Genomic DNA, 26,155 nt, shown 5'->3' on the forward strand with positions numbered 1-26,155 from the left:
GAATGGTTTCCAAGAAAGAAAGGTCAAGCTGATCCACTGTTGGACTATTAATTGTTGAGAAAGAACAGGAAAGGTTACTGAGGGAGGGATGACATTTTTCAAAGAACTATCTTTAAAAGAAAATGGGGCCAAAGCATTGCAGATGTCGGGCAGGGCCATTTGTGCACCCCAACCCTCTTTTGCTAGCCTGAGGATAACATTGCTGAGTGCTGTGCAAGCCCAGGCAATGCACACTGTGAAAAGCAGGGGTGAGAAAATACAGACACTACAAAAACATCTGTTCCCCAAAACTTTTCAGCTCTTAAAAACCATTGGAGAGAAAAAACACTAACATTTGAGGGCTTCCCCTGACAGTTTTATACTGCATGCAGCACGTAATAACTTGGAGATGCATTTTGCTCTTGTGCCCCTTGTGCACGAGAGAAAATGAAAAGTGTCTACAGAAGAATTAACTGAACATCTGTGCCATTCCTTGGCCAAAAGATGGCTTTCTGTATTTTTTCCTGCCTTGAGCTCCTAAGCGCCAAATGCTTCATCACATCCGTTATTCAGGCTACTTCCACTGGCAACAGTTTTTCTGTGCAGTGTCCATGTTCTCAGGAAAGGAGCCACTTAAGGCTCTGTCTCTGGGCTGATGGTGTTACATTATACTTTCTTTGTAACTAATTGTCTGTTTGTGCTTGCCTGCCGACACAAGCCACAGAGTTGCATTTAGAAGCGGTTCCTTCCCGCACAGCAGAAAATGTTGTTTGCTGTATCCTACTCTAGCAGATTGGCATAACCTGCTGGTGCTGGGAAACTTTTCAACAGGGCAGCATTTGCAGGACACATTTGTATGTCCCAATGCCAGCACACAGCAAGTGAGGAGTCTGACAGTATTCTCAGGCACTGGGGGTATTTGCAGATACATGATTCATGGCTTTGGTTCTGATGCTCAATTTACTAGCAAAAAAATAAAGGGAGAGGGTTGCCTTATTTTCCTGAGACGTAATAAACCTGCTCTCCATCCCTGCCCTTGTTTTTATGATCTTTCTGCTATAATTTAGTTATTTCTGTAACTCTTCAGGTGTAACATGGCATGTGCCAGTGAAGTCTCTTGAAAGGAGGATTGAATGCAAACATAGGTATGTGGCTCAGTGGTCTTCAATGCCATAGCTCACCTGCTAGTAGTGAAAGAAGGAGCAGGCCTCTGGGAATATGGATGGCTGCAGCTCCCATTCTCTTCAAAACCTAGTGACTCCAAGCTCCTGGAAGTGGTCCTGATTATGGCTTTGGCAGAGTGCATGTTCTCAGGAAGGACAGAAGAAGACCTTCTCCCCACCCCTGGGTGTCTTGCATGCTGTTCCAGAGATTTGCCATGGAGGTCTTTCCCTGCAGACTTCCACAGCTGCTGTGCCCACTCTGTTAAAAAGCAGCCCTGGCAGAAACTGACCACCAAGGTGGTTCACAGAGATTATCCCTAAAATAATAACATTCTATTTTTTATATTGAAGGGACAGGCCTCATCATGAGGAAGACAGTGTTGGACACATACAGGATGTGCCTGTGTCCTGCTCTGAGCTGGCAGTTTGTACTGAACTGCTTTCTGTATGAAAGTGGTAGCATTTTTTGATCTTCAGTGAAAAAGACCTTTAGATTATTCCTTTGTTCCCTTTATCTCTCAAAAGCAATTGAGATGACTGGATTTGAGAGTAGGGAAGTGTATCTGTATAATAGACTTCTCCAAGAGAAACTACAACTGAGACAGTCTTCAGCCTTGCCAGCCCACTCAGAAATTACTTACTGTTCTCCCCAGTGTTGGAAGACTTAAAAATGAACCATATTTGTAGATGGGAGTTGAGTTGGCTTCTTTGAGATGTTGTAAGTCCTATTTTACCATCATGTTTTAAAGCCAAGACTTCTTTCTTTTGCAATGGAGGCTGTGCTTCAGATGTAATGACACAAAAATGCTTTGGAGAAAGAAAAATGTCTTTGGGCTAGAATTCAGAGTACATGTGTCAAGTGCAGTAACAGTGTGTCATTTTATGCCAAGTAACTTGGGGAGATGAAAACCCACCAGGAGCTGTGTTGGTGAGGAAAGCAGGTACTGACCCTGTAAGATTAGACTGTGATTTAGTGAATGGGTTGAGGTGAGGTGTCTGCCATGGCATCATGACCTGCAGTTCTCATTGGCTGTATAAATGGGTTTTTTTCTGGAAGCTCTGCCTGCAGCAGATTCCTCCATGTCTGGACAAAAGAGACTTCTACTGAGTGGATCTGTGTGTTCAACTGACATGGACAGAAGGAAGGTGAAGAGCATGTCTTCTGCCCTGGGGCTGATTTCAGAGCTGAGAAAAGAACTCACACTAATTTAGTGCTTTCTTGGAAACATCCTCTCTGTGATGGAGAATTTATACATGCAGCTGTTTTCAACGAAGAGGAAAGGCTGGCAAGATTGTGGCACACTGTGCAAGTGTATTAGCAGATAAAGGGTACAAGGCAAGTGTTAAAAGGACTCTAAAAGGGAAAGAATTCCTTTTTGAAGAAAATTGTCACAACTATGAGCAGAAGGAAAGGAGGATGCAAAGAAGGAGTCATTAAGCAGAGAAGAGAGGAATAGATAGGGCTGGAGATTTTCAGCTACTGTAGCACATTAATTCACAGGGGAGCCCAAACAGTTAGTGGTTTAGGATTTGAGGCATGTGAACCACAGAAAGGCTTCAGAAAGGCTGGAGGTTTGGATGTGAGCAAAAACAGTTATTCCAAGACAGACATGTAGGAACAGCACCTGGTGAATTCCAGCAGCAGCTAGTGTGCAGGTATCTGCAGGGCTGCAAGTGACAGGCAGTAGTCAAAACAGAATTGTCAACTCAAAGTCGTGGCAGTTTTCTGTAGGATCCCATCCAACACTCTTTTTAAATCATTGGAAGGATTCCTGTTGGCTTCAGTCTGAAGGCTCCTACTCACCCTTGCCCTAGCCAGGCCCCAGCTGCAAAACTGACACTGGGCACTGCTCTCACAAGGAAGTGGCCAGAACTTAGAGCTGTTGGTGGCCCTCCCCTTCCCATGCATTTGTGGGCACCAGCAAAGCTCAGCAGAAGCTGTCAGACACTCTGAAAGGCAACAGAGACCTGCCTGGGCATCAGCTAAGCCCCACAAAGCCCTGTGGTGCTCCACAGGGAAGCAGGGCCCCATATAGGCCTTGCAAAGCCTGGCAAAAGCCCTGGGATGCTCTGAAAGACAGCAAGGCTCCTTGCAGGGCTAAGCAAAAGCCCCAGGGCACTCTGGAGGGAAGCAGGGCCCCTTGTGGGAATGCCAAAAGCCATCAGATAGAGTTAAGTGGTTGTGGTTAGGTGTAGGGTTAGGGATGTGTTTTGAGTTGGGGTTAGGGTTTGGGTTTTGTTATATGGTTTGGGGTTTAGATTTGGAGGTCAGATTTAGGCCTTGGAGTTTAGGTTTAGAGGCTGGGGTTAGCTTAATGGTTAGAGTTTAGTCTTAGGGATTATAGTTCAGTTTTGGGATTAGAGTCTATACTTAATGTCTTTATGATTAGGTTTCTGGTCTGAGTTTAAAGTCAGATGGTAAATGTTGGGGTTACAGTGTTAAATTTAGGGGGTTATGTTTAATGTTAAGTTTCATAGTTAGGGCATGATGATTTGATTTAGATGTTAGAATTAGCATGAAGTTTTAGAGTTTGTTTTAGGGGTTAAATTCAGGATTAGGATTTAGTGCCTTACATTTTAGATTTAGGGTCATTGTTGGGGTTTATTTGGGTTAGGGCTAAGGTCAGGATTTGGGTTGTGGCTTAGAGGGTTTTTTTTAATGGATCATAGAAGTCAGTGAGTAATAAGATTTGTAATGGGCATGGTATCTGTATGTATAGATTATTTGCCCTTGTTCTACATGCTGTTTTTAGAGGCCAGTGAGAGTTGGAAACTGGGTGAGTTGATGCACATAGAAACAGGTGTTTTGTCTATCACAAGCAAGATTTTCTCAGCAGAGTTGCCCCAGGTACCACACAGACTGCAGCTGGAATACAGGATGGTTTAGTACAAGTGTGAGCTGCCTAGACCCTTGGGTTTGAGAGAAGCCAGTCAGGCATGCAAATGGTACAAACCCAGGAGGAATTACCACCACCTTGGAATACAGGCTCATGGAGGAGGCATGTTTTCCTGTCTAAATGAGAGAACCGTTGGTGCCACTGGAGAGATTCATGGAAAGCAGTTCATGCAGCCAGAAATAGATGCACAAGTAGAAGAGTGGCAAAGAAGTCGAGGAATGTATCAGAAGCTGCAAGATATGATGACTAACAGTAAGAGTCTGAGGCTCCTTGTAGGAGCAGCAGATGCCAGTCACGCCAACTATCATTGGTAAGTGAATCCCAAATCATATCAGCCAGGCTTTAAATTTACCCTGATGTCCTCAGCACATGTTAAACTACAGCATACAGCTGTAGAGAAAAGAACTAACAAAAAAAGAAGGCAAAAATACACACATTTTTTGAGAAGCACAGTAGGGTCAACAACCAATTTGATAAAAAAGGAAGACTCAACGGTGTTTAATCCAGGAAAACAGGCAAAATGGGGTTGTCATAGCTTTTTAAGAGTGGATAAAGGTACATTTTGCAGTTTGGATAGTGAATCAATAGCCATGAGACATGGAACAAGCCCTGGTCTAGTGCATTTTTCCTAGAGCTAGTTTAAGAATAGATTATTTATTTTTAATACAGCTATGCTTTAGTGTGGAAATTAAAAAAAAAAAAGAAATTAAAAACCCCAATTGTTAAGTGACTTAATAATCACCTTTAACATTCCGGATGAGTTCACAGTTCTCTAACCTGAGCTGATACTGCAAGTTCTCATTTTGTGCAAGAGAAGCAAAGTTGATGGGCTGTGTGATGCCAGGACTTGAGGCTGATGATGTGTTTGTGTTTAATCACTGGATTTGAAGGAACAACACTGAAGCTGAAGAAAAGGAGCTGACAGAGCAGAAGACTTGGTGCTGTAATTCATCTCAGCATTTAGTCTGAGTGGCAGGATCTCCAGTGAAGCAGCAGAGGGAACAGGGGTGCAGCTCTACAGCTGGAGTGCAGAGGGGAGTGGCCTGGCCAGAGCAGGGTGTGCAAAGTCTGGTTACAGGGAATAACACCAAGAGATGGTAAGCATTGCCGTTCATATAATATAGCTTAGTGCCCATGGATGCAATGGCAAAGCCCAAGCCCCTGTCAGTGCTTTAGGCATCTGCACTCAACACTTCTGCTAAGGTTTCTTAGAACTGAGAACTCTAAAACTGTTTTTGCCACAAAGTTTTCCCAAGAAAATACTTCTGTTCTGCTCTGAGCCAGCAAAAAAGCAGCAAAATCCAGTTTCCCAGAGTACAGGCAAAGGGAACAGAGCCCTTCCAACAAAGAAACAGGACTGGTGTACACTGGCATTGAGGCAACAAGAAGGGAAACATTCGTGGTAATCTTTGGAGGTCTTTGGAGAAAACACTGTTCTCCTGTCAGTAGAACAACTGGAGATTGTTCACAGAGACTCTCTTGTGAACAGTCAAGTCACTAAAGGGGTAGCATAAATTTATTACAGAACCAGAAATTGGAGTGACCAGGGCCAAATAGCAGAACAAGAACAAAATGCCCACTCGGCACATCAGGACAAGCAAGAGGGTCCACTGAAAGGAGGGATATCTCAAGTTGAGGCACTCCCAGTGACAGCTTCCAACACCCACTTGCCTTTTTCTCACTCCCCATTGAATGCCTCAGCCTAGAACTCAGCAAGGTTAGGGGCATGGGAGCCTCACCCTCATCTCTCTCTCATGGCAGCAGGTCTCCAGACATGGGGAATGCAGCCAGTCACTGACCAGGCTCTTCAGAGGCATGTAGAAAAGGCAGCTCCTGACTCAGTGCTTTAAATCTCAGGACTCCTTCCTCCAAGTCGATGCAACACTAAGGAAGGAGAGAGACAGTTATTTGCTGGACATTTCAGGTAGTAAAACTCATGATGTCTATGACGGGGAGAACCTGTAACACCTCTCTGGGTTTGTAGAGTCCTTGCAGTTTTCCTTCCCTGTCCCACATGCTGCCTCCTTGCTCCAGTTCCCTGTAATGGGATTAACCTCCAAACCCTTCACAGGGCCATTTCCCTCCCTTCTTCCTATGACCCTCTCTGAGTTGATGTCCTCACATCATTCAGCCATTCAACCCATTGTTTTTCCTGTTTTATGAGCCTGGCATGTGGCCACAAATGTGTGACTGGCAGGAGCCAGCTTGCTGCAGCCATGCCCTGAGCCACCCAGGAGCCAGGCTCAGCAGAGCACTGGCCCTGAGCCAAGCTGACAAAAGGAGAGGACTCTTTCCACTCATGGCCGGCAAGTGTTGGACACTGAATGTGATCATACAGCTTCATTTGGGTAAAAACAAGGACAGAGCTTGTTCTCATCCGCCTTCAAAGGGCAACACGGGTCTAACTCGTGTCTTTTCTTGTCTCCTCTTCAGTTTCCTCTTGCTGCTTGCAACTTGTATGGTCTCTCAGGAATACAGAGAATGAGAGATGTGATAGTGTCCTACTGAGTGTTTTCTTTCTTAAAACCTTTAAGAAGGACTGGAATCAGTGACTCAGAGCATACTGCACCCAGTCAGGCAGCTGTGTGACAAGCACAGCCCTGAGAGAACCTGGACATTAGGTAATTCTGATGCTGCAACAGCCAGATCCTGCAGAGCTCCCTGAGAGGAGCCCCGCAATAAGCAAGGAGCTGTTCCTTACCTTAAGAGACAACAGAGTTTGGAGGCCAATGCAAAACTCCAGCATTTCATCATCTGAGAAGAGAGAAGGGACTGATCAGGCTTTAGATTATGTAATAATGCCTCATTAAAGAAAGTGTGTCTCTCCTGTAAAAGGATATGAAATACAAGAACATCTGATTCATAAATTTTTATGGTTATAGTCTCTTCAGTATAAAGTAGATAAAAAATAACAAGGAAAAGGACAAGTAAAACGCACCAACATTAACAAGCAGATGGTAACAGTGACAGTAATAAATCAGAACTCTTCTGCCACTCACTGATGAACCTTTAAAGGAGCTATTTAAGGACAGTCCTGGAAAATGGTCAAAATGAACTTTGCAGCTGGTAAGAGAAGGAAACCATGATTATCATGACTACTGTGAGATAAATTTGAGAGGGTTTGTGTGATTGATTGGAACCTAATATGAGATATCAGAATGGGCTTGTGAGATCCCATAAAACTTACTATGGGCTTTGTAAGGGAAGGACAAAAGGCAGAAGGCAAGCAGCAGGGTGAATCAGGGGAGAACAAGCATGGGAAAATGGAGAGGAGGAGGGATAAGGAGGCCAGTCACATGCAAGCAGGCTATTGGTTCAGTTGTCTGACCAAAGCCTGCACCTAATGGCTGCAATCTATCCAATCTTACTAAATTTTATTAATTTTTCTTTTCCATATAGCTTGTCTGTCCTACTCGTAACTGCTGCGAGTCTTCAGTTTCAGCAAACATAGAAGATGCCAGGGGTTGAAGTGGTAGCTAAGGAGGAATTCCCAGGTCCTGGAATCTGCAGGAATCAGCAGCCACTTGTAATGTCATTAACACTTCCCCTGTGTCCTGGAGGCCTGCTTGCCCTGTGTGGGTGTAGTTTTTAATTTATTTATAACCACGTGAAGTGAGAGCACTGTGTGCACAGGGACATGTAAGACACAGGTGTAGCAATTCTGCTCCTTCCAGGCAGCCATTTCCATGTTCCAACAAAATGGGTAGTAGGTAGTAGCTATGGGGTAAATTCACCTGTGCTTGTACTAATACAGATTCCACATGAAGGGCAAGAACAAGCAGAGTGGAAACCAGGAAAGAAGAGCAAGCTGGAGTGTGTAAGAGGAGGAAGCTCTTTCTGGATAACTTAGGAATGGAGGAAGAATGTACATGAAAAGAGGGAGCAAGGGAGGCTTTGGAAGATGAACAGGACTCATTGAAGACAGGGAAACAGATTAAAGCAAGGAGGTAGAGCCAGAAGATTAACAGGGAGAAAGAACAGGGAAGGAAAAAAGACAATCACATTGTTTTCAGCATATGCACAGCTCGATGTAAATGCAGAACGTACAGCCTTTCTGCTGTTTTCTGGGCCCGCCTCAGTGCCTGCTGGCCTGACCTTGTCTCCTATGGCTCCTTCCTGCAAAGGGTCCTGCTTCAGGACACTGAAGGAGACAGCACTCTGGGGCTTCCGGGTTCTTTCAGGGTGCTCCTTGCAGCAGAGGCAGAGGAGCACCCAGAGAAGCTCTCTAGGAAATAAGCTGTACCCTCTGTGACTTTCTCTGATGACTTCCAGCCAGCCACAGCTACAAGTGCCCATTCCATAGGAGAACATAAGGCACCAAAGGATTAATCAAGTTATCTGCAGAATTTTATGAAAGATCCATTTGAGAATCAAAATGAGAATTTTTCACGTAAGACTGAAAAAGCATCTAATTTCTCCCCACTTTCAATGTCTTCTGTCTTCTCTGTACTCTTCCTATGCCCTTTGCCTTTGGTTACATTGAAGGTATTCATCATGTATGGTGATGTTGGCCTGCAGTGGAGGTGGCCACATCACCAACCTTCCACCATGTTATACTTTTTCCAAAGGGCCTTTAAATGCCCTTTGCAGGGCAAGAGGGACACAGGAGAAACAAGGGAGAGGAGGGGCTGGCACTCTCACCTACAACCAGTGCTGAACACAGCACTGTCTCCTGGCCAAATTGCAATTCCATATGTTCTACTCGGCCAACAACGCTGGGGATGGGAAGAGAGAGGTCTCCACAGTCCATGGCAGACACTTCTTCCAGCCTGTGGGACACAAGAGGTGTTATTGCCTCAAGTGGAGGAAGAGGAGGAAAACCAGGACTTCTCACTGATGGCAGCTCTTCCAGGTCTCACTGGGAACAGGCCCACATGAGGGGGAATCTCTTTCATACAGTATGTCTGGAGGCAGATTCAAGAAGCAAAACCTCATCAGCAACCACCAGCTGGGCAGCTTTACCTTGCAGTACATGCAGACAGAATCGCACAGCTCTGCCTCAGAGTCTGGGGTCTGCACACAACAACTTTGCCAGTGCCCTAATGCCTTTCCCTGTAGCCCACCCATCTGCATCTTTTCCTAAACAGCCATGTGCACATGCAAAACTGCCAGTAATTATCACTGGGGCTGAGAATGCAGAGTGCCTGGATTCTTGCCACAGTTTTTCCTTTAGCCATCCCTCCTTTTATATCGTGCAAAGACTTACCCCAGCTGCTTTAAACACCTCTTGGAGATGAGGTTTGGTAGACACCCAGTGTTAACAGTCGCTTTCAATACCTGACCTTGGCACTAGAAAAAACAATAACAGGTAATTACTGTAGGCTCAAAATCAGCACGTTCACTCCTCCGACGGTGTGACTTGGACTTTCTGAGCAAGATAGCCAAGATGTGGTGTTTTAGGCAGTAGTTAGAAGGCAGGAGGTTCATTCAAGAACTGGTTTCCCCAGTACTGTGCAAATTGCTCTCAAACGCTTCTTTTTGAATTTATCTTCCTTCTTTTGTATTTGATTGCCTGGACACTTAACTTAGTGACTTTAACTTAACAGTGTTCCAGTCAAGAGATGCACAGTTAGAGAATCTGTTCATAAAACTCACATGGACTTGGTTAGCAGAGCAGTAAGTAATATGCAAAGGTTTCTAAAAGAATACAACCATGTGGTAGTTCTTCTAGGTTTCATCTCTCGATTTCTTCTGGTGTTGCAGGGAAAAATGTCCCAGAGCTAAACGTTTGTTCTCAGTAGAAAAGCTGCCAGAGGGAGAAGTCTGAAGGAGAAGCAAGAGCACCCAGAACAAACACATCTGAAATGAGCTTGAATTTAAGGCAGTTCCCAAGATGACTCGCAACTCCATGTGACTCCTGAATCCAAGACATAACCTAATCAAGAGATGACTATTTTGTGTAGGGCTTACATCATGTTCCTGTATAGCTCTTTAAGGATACAAGACATGATATTACAGCAGTCACAGCTGGTGTCATTTAGCAAAGGGGGAGACTGTGCCCTGCACCCAAGTAACCTGTACGTGATTTTACTGGAATAGTTCCCAGTGCATTGCTCATTTCGTTTCTTCACCCCTTTGAACATGAAAGGGAAAAGGAGATGTGGTTGCCATCTATCTTCTGTCCTCTCTGCAGAGAGGTCCTTAATGGCAGGCCAGAGGTGATGAAGTAACAGCAGGTTACATTTATTTCAGGGGTCTGAAAACATAGGGACATCAAGGACATCAATAAGAATTAGGTTCAGAAAATAAAAAAGGAGGAACAGGACTTAGTAAAAGAACTGGAAAAGATGGAATAACTACAAAATACATCTTTAGTTACGGTGCCTAATCATACCTATTCTTGATGGCCTAGTTCTTCAAGCCTCTGTCTTACACCACAGCCTGAAAAAAAGTCCACCAAATAAAACCTACCCAGAAAATTTTCCTTTTGGGAGGCTCATTGTATTCCTACTATCATTTGTGTTTACCCTATGATTCCTTCTCTTCCATCCTCTATGGCACTCTGTGACATGAACCTCTCAGAAGCAGCAACAGACCTGCCACTTCTTCTCTACTCTTATGCTCAGTCCCGACAAGTTTAAATGCTTGAACACCTTAAGCAGATCAGCACACCTCTGTGGGACCCAGTGCAGCACCAGCAGGGTCAAGGAAAATGTCTCAATTTCCTGATTTCTTATCTAGGCCTGTTTATGTTTTTTATCATCACAGAGAGCTATATCCAGTATTTCAAGCTTTCATTTTCAAAAATATGCTATCTGCGAGTAGTTATAAAGGGAAAGAAGAAAACAATTCCTGTGAGAAATACTGAAATGCTGCAAACAGACAATACCAACAAGGTCCCTTTCAGCCCAAACCATTCTGTGATTTTATAGCAAAATGTCTCCCTTCTGATTTTAGAGCTCTGCGATGTCTGTGCTGCCTGGTCCTCCCTGACACATCAGCCCTGCCTGACAAGGTTGTGGCCAGATGAAGCAGAGAGGCAAGATATAAAGCACAGAGTGCAGGTGCATTCCAGACATCTGCCTCCACGTCCTCTCTACTCAGAAACAAGACCTGGAGTATGGATAGCAATTGCTAAGGAATCACTTGGGAGCAGCAGACTTGAGATGCATGAGCTGCTGTTGTTATAATAAGCTTAAGCTGTATCACTAGGCAGATTACTGAATTTTGCTTCAGAGCAGGCTGGGAAATCTGCAAGTTAGAGACTTGATAGGATATAACAGGACTGATTATTCTGTAGAAAACAACATTTACTCTCATTCAGTATAAACAACTCTTCACCACTAACCGTTTCCCTAGAGAACTCACCAGGAGCCTGAGGAAAGTCCTTAGTCCAGCATACCACAAATACTGTGCAGGCAGCTCATAAGCACTGCAAGTCTTCTTGGACTAGAAGGATTTTCATCACTTTACCCACTCTCATCCCTACTCAGAATTTTCAGTCTGTTACTACCAGCCACATTTATTTTTTATCTAAATGTCAATTATGGGAATTTCTAAGAAAGAGGGGAAGGGGAATCAGTAAGGATCACTATTTATAAAGAGCTGTATTTTCTGAAATGATGTCAGATCCAAAGTCAAGAAGCTGCTTTAACAAACAGAAGGCTGATTAACCCCAGGTTGCTTTGGCATAGAGGAAAACTGGCCTTCTGCAGCAGTGAAATCTTTCAGCATCTATTTCCAAGTCAACAAAAGACCAGTCCCACCACAAGAAATAACAGCTTGATTTTATGTTGCAGATGCCAGTCGTGACTAGCTTTCCAAAGTGCTTATCAAAAACTGTCACAAAAAGGGGCAATTCTGCTAAAGTACCATCTGGGCAACCCACCTAAGCAAATAGGAGGGTGAGCGATTGCAGTACAACTATTATAGACTAGGTCTGTCTGTGATCTCTGGGACTTGAAAGGCCTTAGACATAGGGCAACTAAAACCTGTTGGAGTGAAAACACTTACTGCCTGAATCTCCACATACCACCGAAGTCTACATCTATTTGGGGTTATTCCCTAGTCAAGTTCAGTTACAAGTCAGGTGGTGCATTTGTTACCACTTTGAGATTTTCAGCATACTGTGTGTAAACGATAGATTATCTTTTCTCAGGAGTCAGGGGAAAAAAAAAACTTCTCCGGGGCTGTGCTCCATTTCTAATAAAAACTGCACTATAATCAAGCAGATCTCAAAAGGTACCAGCTCATCTCTCTGGTTCAAATGAACTGGCAGCCTGAGTCCTATTTCCTGCCACAGCTCTGTTGCTGACAGGAGAGGCTTTTTGAAGTTCCCAAATGTGATCAAAAGCAGCAAGACAAAAAGAAAGGGAGAAGAGCTTCCCTTCCTTCGGTGTAAGATCAAGTGTGACGAACAGTGACTGGTTCCTAAGAAGGGCAGGAAAAGAAAGAAACACCTGTGCAGAATTCAGGGAGTGTTACGTGCAGTATTAGACCTACTTCCTTGTTTGTGAACCTTCCTCTGTGAGGGAAAATAAAATGTGGGTGACAGCTGGGGTTCAGTCTATTAGAAACACAAAAGGCAATGACTGGTGGACTGTAACACTGACTTAGCTACTGCCCCTGGGATAAAATACCTGTACATGCCTGTCTTTGTTCAGTGTGCATGCCTGGCAAAAACCCCACCTTCCATCACTACATTTCTTCTTGCAGAACAATAAAGAGAGGCTATTAAAGAAAAAGAAACACCTTCATTTGCTCCAAGTAATTGGAGTAATTCTTCTTAAAGTAATTGGAGAAGCTTGGAGCTCACGGGCTCCAAGTAATTGGAGAAATTACACTGAGAGCCATTCATCCTCCTAGTCTGTCCCCAAGTGTGGTTGTGTTAACCCAACTATATTAAAGTCTAAAATGCAGGGTAAGCAGTGCCTAACTGCAGCAGTAAAGGCTGCAAAACAAACCAGACAGTGGCTTTGCTTGGTACTGAGATACCTGATCTAAGCCTTTCAGAAACTTGCTACCGGGCTGTGTTCCTATTATAATTTATTGTGCCAAATGAATTTTCAAAGGTATATTTGTTTTGCTTGGAAGTGTAGCCTTGACACTCAGATATGGAAGACATTCTTTAGGACAGGTAACTGAACTAAAACCAGATTTAAAATGGGTTTTGTACAACAAGTCTATATCTTGGTGAGGCTCATATCTGCATGTTACTGTGCAGTTCTAACCATCCAGCCCTCTTTCATGGGCCACAGCTTTTGGATGTGCTTTCTCTAACTGCAGGGACCAGGGTGTTCTGCTGTATAGGAGGATATAAGAAGAAAAGGGAGCTAAAAATACTGCTTCCATCAAGAGACACAGATGTGCTAATTTGGAGCACAGTTAGCCACTTTCTGAAGAGGTCCTTTGACACCTGAGAGAATCAGACTAGACTGAGACTAGTTAAATGTGAATCAGCTTGAGGCACCTGTCTTCAAGTGATAAGGAGACATTCCTTGCTTCTATATGCAGTCATAAAATACCTCATATCATGGGAAAGCTGGCCTTCAAAGGAAGGAGATATGATTAAGGTAATTTATCTCCAAATATGGGCAACTAGAAGGCATGTAGCAGAAAGGTTTTCCTCTGGCTTTTGGAAAACCTGCATCCAGACTCTAGGAGAGGCCGTGCATGAAATCTCTTCTCTTTGGCTGCAGCTGGCTTTGCAATTTGTAACTCAGCATGGCCCTTGGGAGGGGGGCAGCTGGAACTCTGAGCATTCGTCATCATTGTGAAATCAGCAGCACTGTGTTGTTGCCTTACCTGGCACTGTATTAGCAGGGGTGAAGTCTCTTTTCTCCTGTCCTCTCCCTTTTCCATCTTTTCGTCCTGGTTTTTTGCCAGCGGAGATTGAACCCGTGCAGGCTGACCCCTGGCCTCGCCCCGCAGCTTGTTCAGGTTGCCTTCCAAGAGGCGCCGCTGGACCACGCTATGAGGCTGCTGTCTCCATCACAAAGAAAGAGAAATCCCAGCTAAGTATGGAGCTCAGGACAAGGCCATTTGCTGGCTCAGGGATGCAGGTTGCAAATGCTTGACCCAACTGATTGTCTTGATGTAAGACATGCTTATCCAAAAAAACTTCCTTTAAATCCCAAGGGTTTTTTTTCTAAAGCCGCAAATTTGGTGTTAAAATGTTGGGATGTCTGTGACAGGCAGGTCTCTGGGATGCAATTACCAGAGGAGAAGAACATGCCTAATCCATGTTCTCCCCACGCATACCTGTTCCTTCAGCTAAACCTGCACTGGAGTGTCTCAGTCCTGCTCAGCGTAATGCAATGCACTGCCTGCTGGGTGTGCGCTGACATCCCACCAGGCACATTTACACCTTCTAATGTGGGAGGGCACGAGAAATGCAGCATGTGTGATGTTCACGTGGGCAAGAAGGCAGGACTGCAGATATTTTAGGTGTACAAGCAATTATTTCTAGTGAAGCAGGAAGCACCCTGAGGAGGAAACTAAAACGAGCTTTTGATGTTCCTTGGAGCTGGTCTCTTCTCCCTGCCATCATATGCTCTAGGTTTTGCCCAGTATTGATCCTTCCAGTCCCTGCACAGCCACTGAATCAGATATGGGAAACACCAATGATACAGGTGCCTGCTGGAGGTAGATTTGTCCTTTTTCCATGTACTCAGCCCCGTGGCCCTTCTGCAGGAGAGCAGCTGCTCTGAGCTGACCATGGCATTCCTAGTAACAACTGCCTGTTTGAAGAAAGGCAAACAATCCAAAGGGGTTAATGTGCTACAGCTTAAACTGTTGTTTTTATCTTTCTAAAGAAAAAGAAAAAATTAAGTCATCTCCCAGGTGGTGCAGCAGTTTGATGCAGGATCTTGTCAATGGGCAGGCCAAACACCTGAACTAGACCAGACCTGCCAATGAGCTGGGCTGCATTAACCCCACAGGTTACTTGTGTTTTGGACTAGCTTCATGCATAGCCAGAGAGCTGAGGCCAGAGAAGTGTGCAAACTGCAATTTGAAGCACCCTGACTTGTCAGATTTGCCCAATGGTTGGTGCAGGACAGCTGTCACTGGCTCTTTGGTCACACTCAAGCATTGCTCTTTGCAAGATGCCAGGTTCCTCGTGCCTCTGTTTCCCTGCCACTCAAGGGGTGAAAGTCAGATCATTCACATGCTGCATGAGAAACACTGCAGCAGAAGAAACAGTGGGGTAAAAATATCCTTCTGTTCCTGGTCTTTTCCCAGCCTACTGTGGCGGTCCACAGCACAGCTGGCCGTTGTGCTTAGCTCCCTAAATACTCTGAGCACAGTGCCAGTCTGGCTGCCAGCTAACATCTGGGCCATGGGAAAAGGGCAGGGAACAAACAGCAGGTCTCCAAATTCCCATCCTCCCTCTGCCTCTCACAATCTGGCATGCCAAGGACCTTTCCCTCTTCCTGCAACCTTTCCCATAAAACGAGCAAGCCCTTTGCAGCTGCCACCTCTGTCCCCTTCTTGTCACTCAAGCTGGGAAGAGGCCAAGTGCTGGTGGGGATTAGCTGAGCTTTGGGATTTTGGAGGCATCTGATTCAAGAGCAGACTCCTAGGGCCCTGCCTATCTTCTCTCTCACCAGTGAGATGGAAAAGTGGAGAGACCATTGTAGCTCTTGGAGTGGTCAGAAACAATTAGATTTAGAGGATGGTAAGGGAGGATGTTGTGGCCAGGAGCTGGTAAGGATTCCCTCTCAGGGCATTTAGAGGGATCAAAGAAGATTCCCAGTGCAACTTAGGGAAAGTCCAGGTTCACCAGTGTGAAACCTCCAGGTCTTGCTATGATTAGTGACATTGTATGAGCTGGGGATCTTGATTTTTGGGAGGCAAGACGTCAGCTCTTCAGACCTCCTTGGTAATTCCAGAATATTTTAGCTCATGTAGCTACTTATTTTTTATTTTGCCATTGAAAAAACAACAAAAAACAAACAAACCACAACCCAAACTGATAATGCATTTTGTTGCAAAGCTGAAAACATGAGGTCCCCACAGAAATACATAATTACTCATTACTGGAGACATGATGGACCCATCAAATCACAGGCACTGCTGGATGCATTGCATAAGCTGAGTGCACACCCAGAATACACAGAAAAGAGTGGCAAAAAGTAATAAATTACAGGAGGCCTTGCTGTAATTTTAGGACATGGAGCTTCCACAGCTGGAGTCTCTGGCCCTGTCAATGGAGACCTGTTTTGGGGAATTAATTAAATTTCCCTTCCTATGTAAGTGCTATAGGAGTCAGGGGTGTTTTACTCTCTCCAAATCAAACTCTCCAGCACTTCCTACTGCTGCTTCATTTTCAATACTTTTTTTTTTTTTTTTTTTTTTTTTTTTTTTTTTTTTTTTTTTTTGGTTCTTCTTTTGCTCCAAGTTAAAGCAGAAATGAAGGTACCACACTGACCCCAGGTATGGCACTATGTGTGTGTGAACTTGGCACAGTGGCCACACTTTATTTTGTGCCCTCTAACACCAGAGCAAAATGTCCATGGGAGAAAAAACCATGTCATGCTTTATTCACTGCTCCCCAGGTCCGTGGTAAAAATGTTTCAGCTATTGTTATGGACCAAACATGAAGTTTGCAGTGGGTTGCAGTGACTGAACACTGTCAGCATACAGTAAGTTCTTCTGCTTGGAATGGTTAATTCCAGCAGGAGACCTGCTTGTGGCAAGTGATTTAGACAAGGACTGTCTCGCTCAAGGAAGCCCTTGGGGCTTCAGAGTGCCTGTTGTCGTTTTGAGGCATGGTGTGACAGGAATCAATCCCAAAGCAAAGCTGGTAGATGTGTTTCTGCCTGCCTTTGTGGCTGGGGTCAGCAAACACGCATTGGAAGACTCAGAAGCGGCTCCATGCCCTGCCCAGGGACGGGCCCAGGGTCACACCCAGCTGTGCTCCTGAGGGGATGTTCAAGCTGCAGTGCTGCAGGCCCCGAGGGCCAGCGCTGGCTCTCCAGGCTCCAGGATGGCCAGAGCTCCTTTCCCACAGGAGGAGAGTCCCTGCTCCTCGCTCAGACAGCACTGATGTGACGCTGCCCTGGCACTCCAGCCACGGCTGTGCGCAGGGCCAGAGGACACTCCACACCAGTCCTTGCTGCCAGCCCTGTGTGCGCCTGCGGAACGGGAGGCGACAGCTCGGGGGGACTTGGAGGAGCTGCCCTTGACCCTGCCATGCCAGGGACTCCCAGCAGCTGCTGAGGCAGCTGAGGGAGCTGCGGGGAGGGTGGCAGAAGCAGCAGGATGTGCCAGCATGGGAACGTGGCACTGATCCCTCATCTGCAAGCCGCTGCTCCCCAAGGTTTCAGCAAGGAGGATTAGCTCCCATTCAGTGCCAGGGACATGCTGGTCCCACACACGTGGGGCCCTGTGCCACTGTGTGCCTCGGGAGCTGGGAAACGACTGGAGGCACACACACGAGAGCATCTGTGCTGTTGCTGCGATTGTCTGAGGATACAGAGGGAAGCACAGACTGCAGGGAGGGGCAAGATCTTTTATGACACCCACTGCCACAGATGGAAGAAGGGATTGTGCCCCTATCACAGCCAGATGCGAGCCCTCTTTTGGGAACATGGTTTAGATCTCCACATCCTTGAGCAGTTTAACTCTACAGTGGAGAGAAGTTGGACAGCAAAACTGCCAGAGCAAGGAGAATATGTGTGCAGTTGAGCCAGTAATAGATCCTGTGGGAACCTGCTTCCAGCCTTGGGGAAGCCCTTCCAGACCACAGACTGCCAAGGCTCCTGGAGCAGACCTCCCTCCCTGGTGCTTCCTGATCCACGTCACCACAAGGAGATGCCCACAGGCCTCGCTCCAGTGCCTCCTCCCCAAAGGAGTCGTCCAGAGTGCCAGGCACTGCATCTGCCTGAGTGCCTGGTTTGCAGTCCTGCCCTTTGCTTGCCCCTCCATAAATCCAGAGAGTGGGGGGAAGAGAGAAATGCAAAAAGGTGACAAGGTCAAACATAAGTCTCTCAGAGTTTTATGAATAGTACTCCCTGCTGAGTCCAGGAAGCATTCTGCTTTTGAGCTGGTTCATGCAGGAGTACATGCGGGCTTTCAGAGATGTCCCACATGGAAAAATACACGTCACATGAACATACAGAGGTACTGGGTGAATGGAAAATTGGATTCTGGAGAGTCCTTCCAGTCCATGTCTGCCTGAGGAGTTTGGTTCCTATAGGGAGGCACATGAAGATGGATGCAAGCAAATGAGTGATTAATTCTTTCCCCACACCCTGACCTGCTCCTAGATGATCCTGAAGGGAAGTTTCATTTCTGCTGAACCTGTGATCCTTTCACAAAGCCTGACAGCAGTTCCCAACCAGAGTGAAGGCTATCAGGAAGACTCCCTCCCAAAGGGGGTCCCACTGGACTCACCAGATCCTTGGAGGTGCCAAGCCTTGTCAAGCCATCCAGGGGCAGCAGATCAGCAGAGTCCTTGTGCACAAACTGGGTGGCCTGTTTGAGGCGCCTCTTCTGTTGCAGAATAGCTTTGTTCCTCAGCTCCATCTCACACTCCTGTCGCTCCAGGTCAGGAGTACCCTCGCTCTGCTTTTCCTCCTGGTCTCCTTGCCCCAGCGGCAGGGGGCAGCTCTTCCTTGTGCTCATGGTGAAGATTCAGACGGAGCAGATCCTTCTTGGTATGCTGGGCTCTTCCCTGAACTCGTCTCCTAGTGTTTGCCCTCTGGAAGCTGACTCAATCTCAGATCTCCTTTCCCTTTCCCTTCCCCACGGCTCTCCTTCTCTTCCTTTCTCTGCCTTTCCTCCTGCTCTCTTAGTTATAACTCACCCATCTCTGAAGTGTATCGGTGCCTGTTTCTCCCTCTGTCCTCTCCACTCCTCCGTGTCCCTCTGCTCCCGCCTCTTCCTCTCCCTCACTTCTCCTGCCCTGACTGCAGCTTTGCCTCCTCCAGTCCGTGGGTCCCTGTCGTAATAGAAAAAGCCCCGCGTCAGAAACCGCTTTCCATAAATCACGGCACAGCCGGCAGGATGCTCCGGCTGGAAAAATCCAGCAGCAGGAGGATGGCCCGGCTGCTGGGGGCTGGACTTACCCCGGCGGGCTGCGCGCACGCACCGCGCGTGTCCGTGTCCGTGTGTCTGTGTGTGTGTCCGTGTCCGTGTGTGTGTCCTCGTGTGTGTCCTCGTGTTCGTGTGTGTGTGCCCGCCTGTCCCCGGCTCCATGGGGACACGCCACATCTCCCGGCGGCAGCCTGCGCGCTCCGCTGCCTCTGCCAGGGGGCTTTGACGCATCTCCGTGTCTCTGTAAATACTGGCAGCAACTCGGGTCAGCCTGGAAGATGCAGCAGTGCCTTGGTAAATGGGAGAGAGTATCCTCCTCAAGGCTTCTGGCAGGCATGCCCAGTCTCATTTCTGCAGAGTGTCATGCCTTTGCAAAAGGCTGCACTGAAGGATTTTTCTGTGTAGCTTGTATGAAATACTGAAGGTCTGGTTTCTGCTTCCAGCCAAGGCAGATGTATTGTGCCCGACTCTGCCCTCATTTTCACCCCACTCTACCGAGAGCAATCCCCTCTGATATTGCAGGTGCCTAAAATCACTGGCTTGTTGATACCAGCGGACTTGGCTCCCTGTTTATACCAGAAGAGAGCTGACACTGCTGCAGTGTGGGATGCCTGGACCAGAGCAGACATCCCTTCTCCCAGGGGAGACAGTACATGGTAGAGCTCCCTTTTCCCAGCTTTCTGTCTCCATATTGTCCTGCTTGAAACTGTGAATTTTAGTTTGAACTGACGCTGTCTCATTTTGATCCCTTTTCTCTGGTTAATGCACTGCCCCATTAAGCAGCAGTTCTGACATCATTACAGAGGAGGAACCAAAACTTTACTCAGCTGTGAAGCTAAGGACAGTATTGTATTTCCAGGAAAGCCATCAAGGGGTGAAACAGCTTGCATGTGCAACATAGAGGGAATAGCAGCAACTGACCACAAAAGTTACAGCAAAGGAACACTTTCTGTTGCTCCTTTTGTTTTGTTTTCTATCTTAGTAGTATGTAACATTCCAGTATGACTGATACCACTTACTTCTGTGTTCTAGATTGTGTATTTAAAAAGTGAGTATGAAATATTAAGAAAAAAATCCAATACAAGGTATTAGGTTTCCACCTAATCACTAGATTTGTCAGGAATGGGAGCAGTAATACATTCTAACTGCTTTATTCTTCAAGGCCAAACTTCAATACCATAATGCAGGCAGAGTCCCAACAAGAGCTCAGAGGTGTTTTGAGCTGTCCTTATCTATCTGTGAGTCAAATCAAGAAGATAATTTAAGTAACGGATATTTCCAGGGAAACTGTGTTCCCACAGTCTTGTTTTCGTGCCTGTGGGTTGCTCTGATTCCTGATTTACACACACTTTTGACCTCCTGTGGCCCCACTGAGTATCTGTCCTTCGAGGCTTGTCATCAAGTCCTTTAACCATCCATGCAAACCAGTACTCAATCATGCACCTCTACTCTCACACAGGGCCAAGAGGTGTTTCCCCTCCTGCTTACTGTGAATACTTCAGCAAGCCAACCACAACAAGGCAGACAATGGTAGCAAGGCCACTGTCAGTTTTCTTAAAGCCTCAGAATGGACCCTAAGACTATAAAGTGCTACAGAACATCTTAGGACTGGATTATCTACAGTTCCTGCCTTGAAGCCTCTGGGCAGAGTTACACAGTTTCTGATGAGATCATCTCCCACCCTGGATGCGTATGTGGGAATGAAGAGGAGGGAGCTCTCCTAGCTCCCAATCCCAGCACCTCCTTGCATCTAGCCACCCTTTATTAGTTTATTTTGCAGGGTATTTTGGCAAAGCCTAGTCAAAATTGGTTTGCCTTGCAGCTGGGCTGGAGCCATTGCTTGAGCAGTTCTGCCTTTTGGGTCTCACCAGTTAGTCCTGGTCCCTGATTCATCAAGTATTTCTCTCTTTGTCCCTCAAAGGGGAGAAATCTTCAAGTCTTGTTTAAAGCTTTCTCCCCTCCTTCATCCCTTCTGCTTCTAAGTGCAGGTCACTTAACTCTTTATATCCTGTGATGTGTTAGTTCCTAGATCTGGCAAAAAAACCCCAGCATTTTTATGGGGGTGGAGTCAGCTAAGGTATTATCTTCTCCCATAAGAGGCATTCAGGGTTCTAGGTCACTTTTTTTTTTCTATTCAGCTATTACTTTTTCCATCCTGTTCTTCATAAACAGAGCCCATTTACTAAGTAGGTTAGGTGATTTCTGGTTTGTTTTTTAGTTTGGTTTTTTTTTTTAAATTTCTTTTTCAGAATGGGCACTCCTAAAGGTTTTCTAATGAGAAATCAGGCTACAGTGCAGTAAATTTAAGGGGATTTTGCAGTAGTTATACCTTTCCTAGTCATCTTTTATAGGCCCTGAAAAAGTATGACTCACCAGTAACCTGTATTAGAAAAATGAAACCGATTTTGATGAAAATATTTGTACACAATCCCATATATACCAATAAACTATTTTCTGTTGGAGTCACATAAAGTAATCATAACCCATTATACCTTGATATTCTACACTCTTCATACAGAAATCTTTACAGGGTGTGTAACAGTGCTATTTAGACAATAGAAGAAACACTCTGCCTCCACAGAATATAAAACCCCTTCTCCCTGCTCCAGCTACCAGGTTGGCCTTCTAGCTCAAGCAGTTACAGCTCAGTGAGAGCTCTGGGGCAAAAGGTGCCAGTGCTAAGCATTTTAGCTGTGTTGGTGGGTGTTGTTCCCTGGACCTGATCACCTCCATGCCTGAAAACCCTGAAGCAACCAGGAGTCGTGCCCATACTTCTAAGGAAAGGCACTGAAGAGCAACATTTCCCAGCAGCCAGTCTGCCCAGCCAAGAAGCAAGAGAGGATCAATATATTCCAGTCAGTTACTCCTCTGTTGGAAGAAATTCATTAATAGTACCCGGAGTAGTAAAGGGGAGAAATTGACTCCTTTGCTGAAGGAAGCAACTGGTGGATTAAAGAATGTGAGACAAAGGTTTTACTTCCCTCTGCCAGGAGCATTAGGGAGTATCCCAGTGTTTGAGAAGCTGCTCCGTTGAGGGCTTTCACTGGTTTGGCTTTAAATTTCACAGGCTGAGGTCCTTCTGCCAGAGATTTTCCCTGTATCTCACTTCTGGGAAGCTTTACCTAGCCTAATAATTCCTCTTTAAAATATCCTCCTGCTACTTTTGCAACTTCTAATGGTTGCTTCTCTTTCTTAGAGATTTCTTTTCAGCTTTGAATTTTTCTGTTTCAACAGTTTGGAAAGTATTATTTTGTCCTTGTGAGATTTGACACAGTGCAGGTGGGAGGGTGGATTGTAAATGGAGAGCTTTACATTTCTTTTGTGACAAGTTGGGTGCTTGCAGAGCTCAGCAATAGCCCCCACATAATGTAACCCGCACAGAGGTTGTTTTTAGAGTACAGCAGTTTTAAATGCACTGTCTCAGTAGTAGTGTAAGCTTCAAGTGGGTGTAAAAGTGACCCTGGGTGTAGCAACTATGTCAAAGCCAGGAGACTCCTTGTGGTGGATACTGCAGGATAACAATGAGGCAACTTTCTGCTCATTCTCCTGCATTCTCACAGCCTGCGCAGTCTGTGGATGCACAGATGGTGCAGAGGAGGAATGAGAGGACAAACCTTACTCAGGCAAACCATGCATGCTTCTCTCTCCCTTCCATCTCTGAAAAAGATTCTTTGAAAAAGAAAAGGTTCCTCTGCTTTGAATTCCCTCCAGTTTGTCTATTTGTATAATAAAATACCTTTGTATTCTTGAAAGAATAAGTAAAAGGTTGCGGTATTTATATCTGTGAGTATGTCTGGCAAGTTTCCTTGAGATAAATGTCATCTCAGATATACATAATGTTTAGCTCGACTGCTGGACAGCAAAGTGTGTTCTGCCAGCAAGGTCAGTCAGAAGGTAGAATAGTTTGCTTAGTTAGGTAATTTAGGGTCAAGTCTCTGTAGTGATCTGCCCTATGGGATAGATTTATGGTTGCACTGTGGCAAACTTGGAACAGTGTTGTCCAATGTGAAATTCCTCTGCTGTATAAATATTTCTTGGTCATTATAAATATAATTATGAATATAATATCATTATAAATATAATGATTTGTGTCCTCTCTGTGTTGATTTTCTTGTTTGGGCTGAACTGCATTAAAAAGGGGTCTTTTCTGTTTGGTTGGAATAGTTATTGTTGTCACAGAACAGTGGCTGATCATGCAGCAGGCAATACAAAATTTCCCCTTCCATAACACAGCCACACAAATCACACTAGAAAACTTTGGCTTTGTTTTCAGGCGGGGAAAGAATCTTCACTGGTGTGCATTTCCACTGATGCACATAGTAATGGCAACTGTCTTACTCATGCTAGAGCTCCTCTGTGCTCAGCATGAGGTTTCAAGTAGAGAATAATTTCTGGTAGAAGTATGCTTATCAATAAAAGTGTGCAAGAGCCTGAGATGAAGGGTAGTTATGCATTTAAGGCTGGTAGCACAGTACTTGGAAATGTGTAGCCACAAAGATGTCTCTCTTTTGAGTGTCTGCGTAGTTGTTTCATTTCACTGTCCCTCCACTTCCCACCCATAGGGAGAACAATATTTCCATTTTCCACTTAGCTTGAGGCTAAGAATGCACTTGACACTAACACAGGGACTTTTTTCTAAGTCTCTACATAATGCCATGAAAATAATAATGAAAAGTTTACACCATTAAGGCTCCTTCCAGAGGATGTCCCTAAAGCTGAATACTTGAACAGTAAAAGCCAGAGTTAGAGTTGCCTGGTAAAGCCTAATTTGGTATGCATATGTGTGGGCTTATTACTGAAACCACCTACAGAACCTTGGCAAGGTGCTTTGAGTGGCTGTTTATGGGCTTCTATAACAACTTTTTTTTTTCATGTAAAAGAACAAGAGAAAAAAAGAAAGACAGTCACCTATACGCTTTTTGCCTGTGCCCAGCTAACAGTAGAGTCAGAGCAGATCTCATCTTGCTCAAAATGAAGCCCAGATATAGTCCTTGGAAGGTAAGAATCTCTCTGATGGCTGTTTTTGCCTCCAGTGTCATTTCCTCTGGGGACAGTTTTTACTTTCAGAGTCTCCCATCAGATGCTGTGGAAAAGATCCCTATCAGTATCAGCAGTTGCCAGGTGTACTGTGATGTTTCTTGTTTTATTTGTTTGTAAATGGCTTCTTTTTCACCTTAAAGCAGTTGAGATCAGTCAAGTTCTTCATCAGTCAGCAGTATAACTTGCTGAAATTAACTTAACTAGTGGGGGAGTCAGCCAATCTAAAGGGTGTTGCAGCCCACATCCTGTTCTCTTGTTCAGGCAGACTTTTATTTGGAAATGCAGTAATTCAAGCATCAGTGTTCACAGGGTAAATCTTCCAAGTCACGTTCCTGTTGTGGTTGGCTTTTCAGGGACAACATCTCAGTCCTGCTTAGTGAATTGGCACCTTTTCCACAGTGTATTTTCTCCTTGCTGCTATGTGCAAGGCACTGGGCACATCCCTTGTAAAAGAGGCAAACCCAAGACCAAATATAAGTATTTCACGTCTCTAATACTTTTCAGCGGTACCTAATCATTTTGCCCCAGTCTTAAATCTGAGGACTCTTGAATCTGTGATCCTTATCCAACCTTTGACTCCTCCTTCATGCTCTCAAACAACCTCAAGTTGTGCCAGTGGAGGTTTGAAATTAATATTAGGAAAAATTTGTTCATTGAAAGGTTTATCAAGCATTGGAAAAAGGCTTCCTGGGCAAGTGGTTGAGTCACCATCCCTGGAGGCATTTGAAATGTGTAGATTGTGACACTTAGGGACATGGTTTAGTTGTGGGCTTGGCTGTATCAGGTTAATGGTTGAGCTTGATGATACTAAAGGTATTTTCCAACCTAGATGATTCTGTGGTTCTTTGTCTTCCTAACCCTGTCTCCATTTGATTCTTTGAGACATCTTCCTCTTACCAAGATCTTTCCTTGTATCACCCACTCCCTACAGCCAGCAAAAGTCCCTTGGACACAAGAGAGCTCATGTTGCCATGCTCAGCTGCTGGAAGTTGTAAAGAACAAGTTCAGGAAAAAATCTCCACACACTCCAGGATGTCTGTGCTGGGGCACACTCTGTACTGAATAAATCTCTTCTCAGATTTTAGTTGCCAGCTGACTCTGCTAAGGATGTGAAATAGATTTTTTAAAAGAATGTTTGTAACAGCCAAAACCTGGAAAATTTTAACTCAGCTCATAGAAAGGAAAAGATCAAAGCCAAGAAGGACACCCTGACAAAAAACCATACAAAGCAGGGAGGCACTAGGTCTTTTCAAGAAAAGGTTTGCTACAAAGGGCTTTTTAATATGAGCAAAATATTCATGTGCTCTCATTTATAGAAGCAATTGGGCTGCTTGAACTGCATTCCCTGTGCTCCCTGCCCCTCCTCTCCCCAGCAGAATAACTCCACCTGAGGCTGATATTCAGCATGGCTATTTTCTGCTCAGACAATTCAAGATTTTATGATGGAATCACCAGCACAGTAGAACTTGTAGTGCAGAAACAGCTTTGTGTACACAATGCACAAACCGTGGCAGAGGGATGTGTTATCACCCCAGGGATTTGATGGATAACAATGCTGATGTAACAATGTCATCTGATTTTTGATTTTAAATACTGGACTCCTTTGGTTTCCTACCCTTTAGGCTGCATTTGTATGTGCACCAGCTGTTTGTTACATTCTTGATGGCCAGGCCTTGGCATGATTTAAATGGCAACTGAGATCATCTCATGATCTCCTGACTCCAAGATTTGAATAAAAACAGCAAATAAATAAAACCCGAGAGTCAGCCATGGGAAACAGCAAAACAGCTCTTATCACTGTAGCATGCCAGTCCCATGGGAAAGCACAGCAGAATGCAGACTATCTGGAACTAATTAGCTACAGTGTGGAGCTCCTCAGATCAGACCATTCTGTGTCATTGACATCATTACTTGCAAATACTTGGAAAACCACATGCATCTTCAGTGATCCTGCAAGTTCCAAGGGGTGCTTTATGGTGTCAGTTCTGCTGCATTCCTGACCTTTCTTCCTCTCATGGCGGAATTGGATTGGATGCTAAATATATCAAATCGTCTAAAACTTTAAGGCTACCATGAGAGCAGGCAAAACTGCTTCAA

The 26,155-nt window shown here is 45.2% G+C and overlaps 1 protein-coding gene across 1 annotated transcript; it reads right to left on the bottom strand.

Annotated features, from left to right (window-relative positions):
* Positions 1-2,071: 2,071 nt before the first annotated feature.
* On the bottom strand, positions 2,072-19,185 carry NRIP2 (nuclear receptor interacting protein 2). Its single transcript, XM_066175349.1, has 7 exons — positions 19,051-19,185; positions 18,377-18,923; positions 13,784-13,960; positions 9,246-9,328; positions 8,681-8,808; positions 6,741-6,793; positions 2,072-5,923 (listed from the first exon to the last, which is right to left on the bottom strand). The coding sequence occupies exons 2-7, from the start codon at positions 18,605-18,607 to the stop codon at positions 5,831-5,833; spliced, it is 765 nt and encodes a 254-aa protein (XP_066031446.1). The 5' UTR covers positions 18,608-18,923; positions 19,051-19,185; the 3' UTR covers positions 2,072-5,830.
* Between the last annotated feature and the right edge of the window lie 6,970 nt (positions 19,186-26,155).

Source organism: Chamaea fasciata, unplaced genomic scaffold (assembly GCF_029207755.1).
Source record: "Chamaea fasciata isolate MVZ Bird 193981 ecotype frontalis unplaced genomic scaffold, bChaFas1.0.hap1 SCAF_2, whole genome shotgun sequence".
Lineage (NCBI taxonomy): Eukaryota > Metazoa > Chordata > Aves > Passeriformes > Sylviidae > Chamaea > Chamaea fasciata.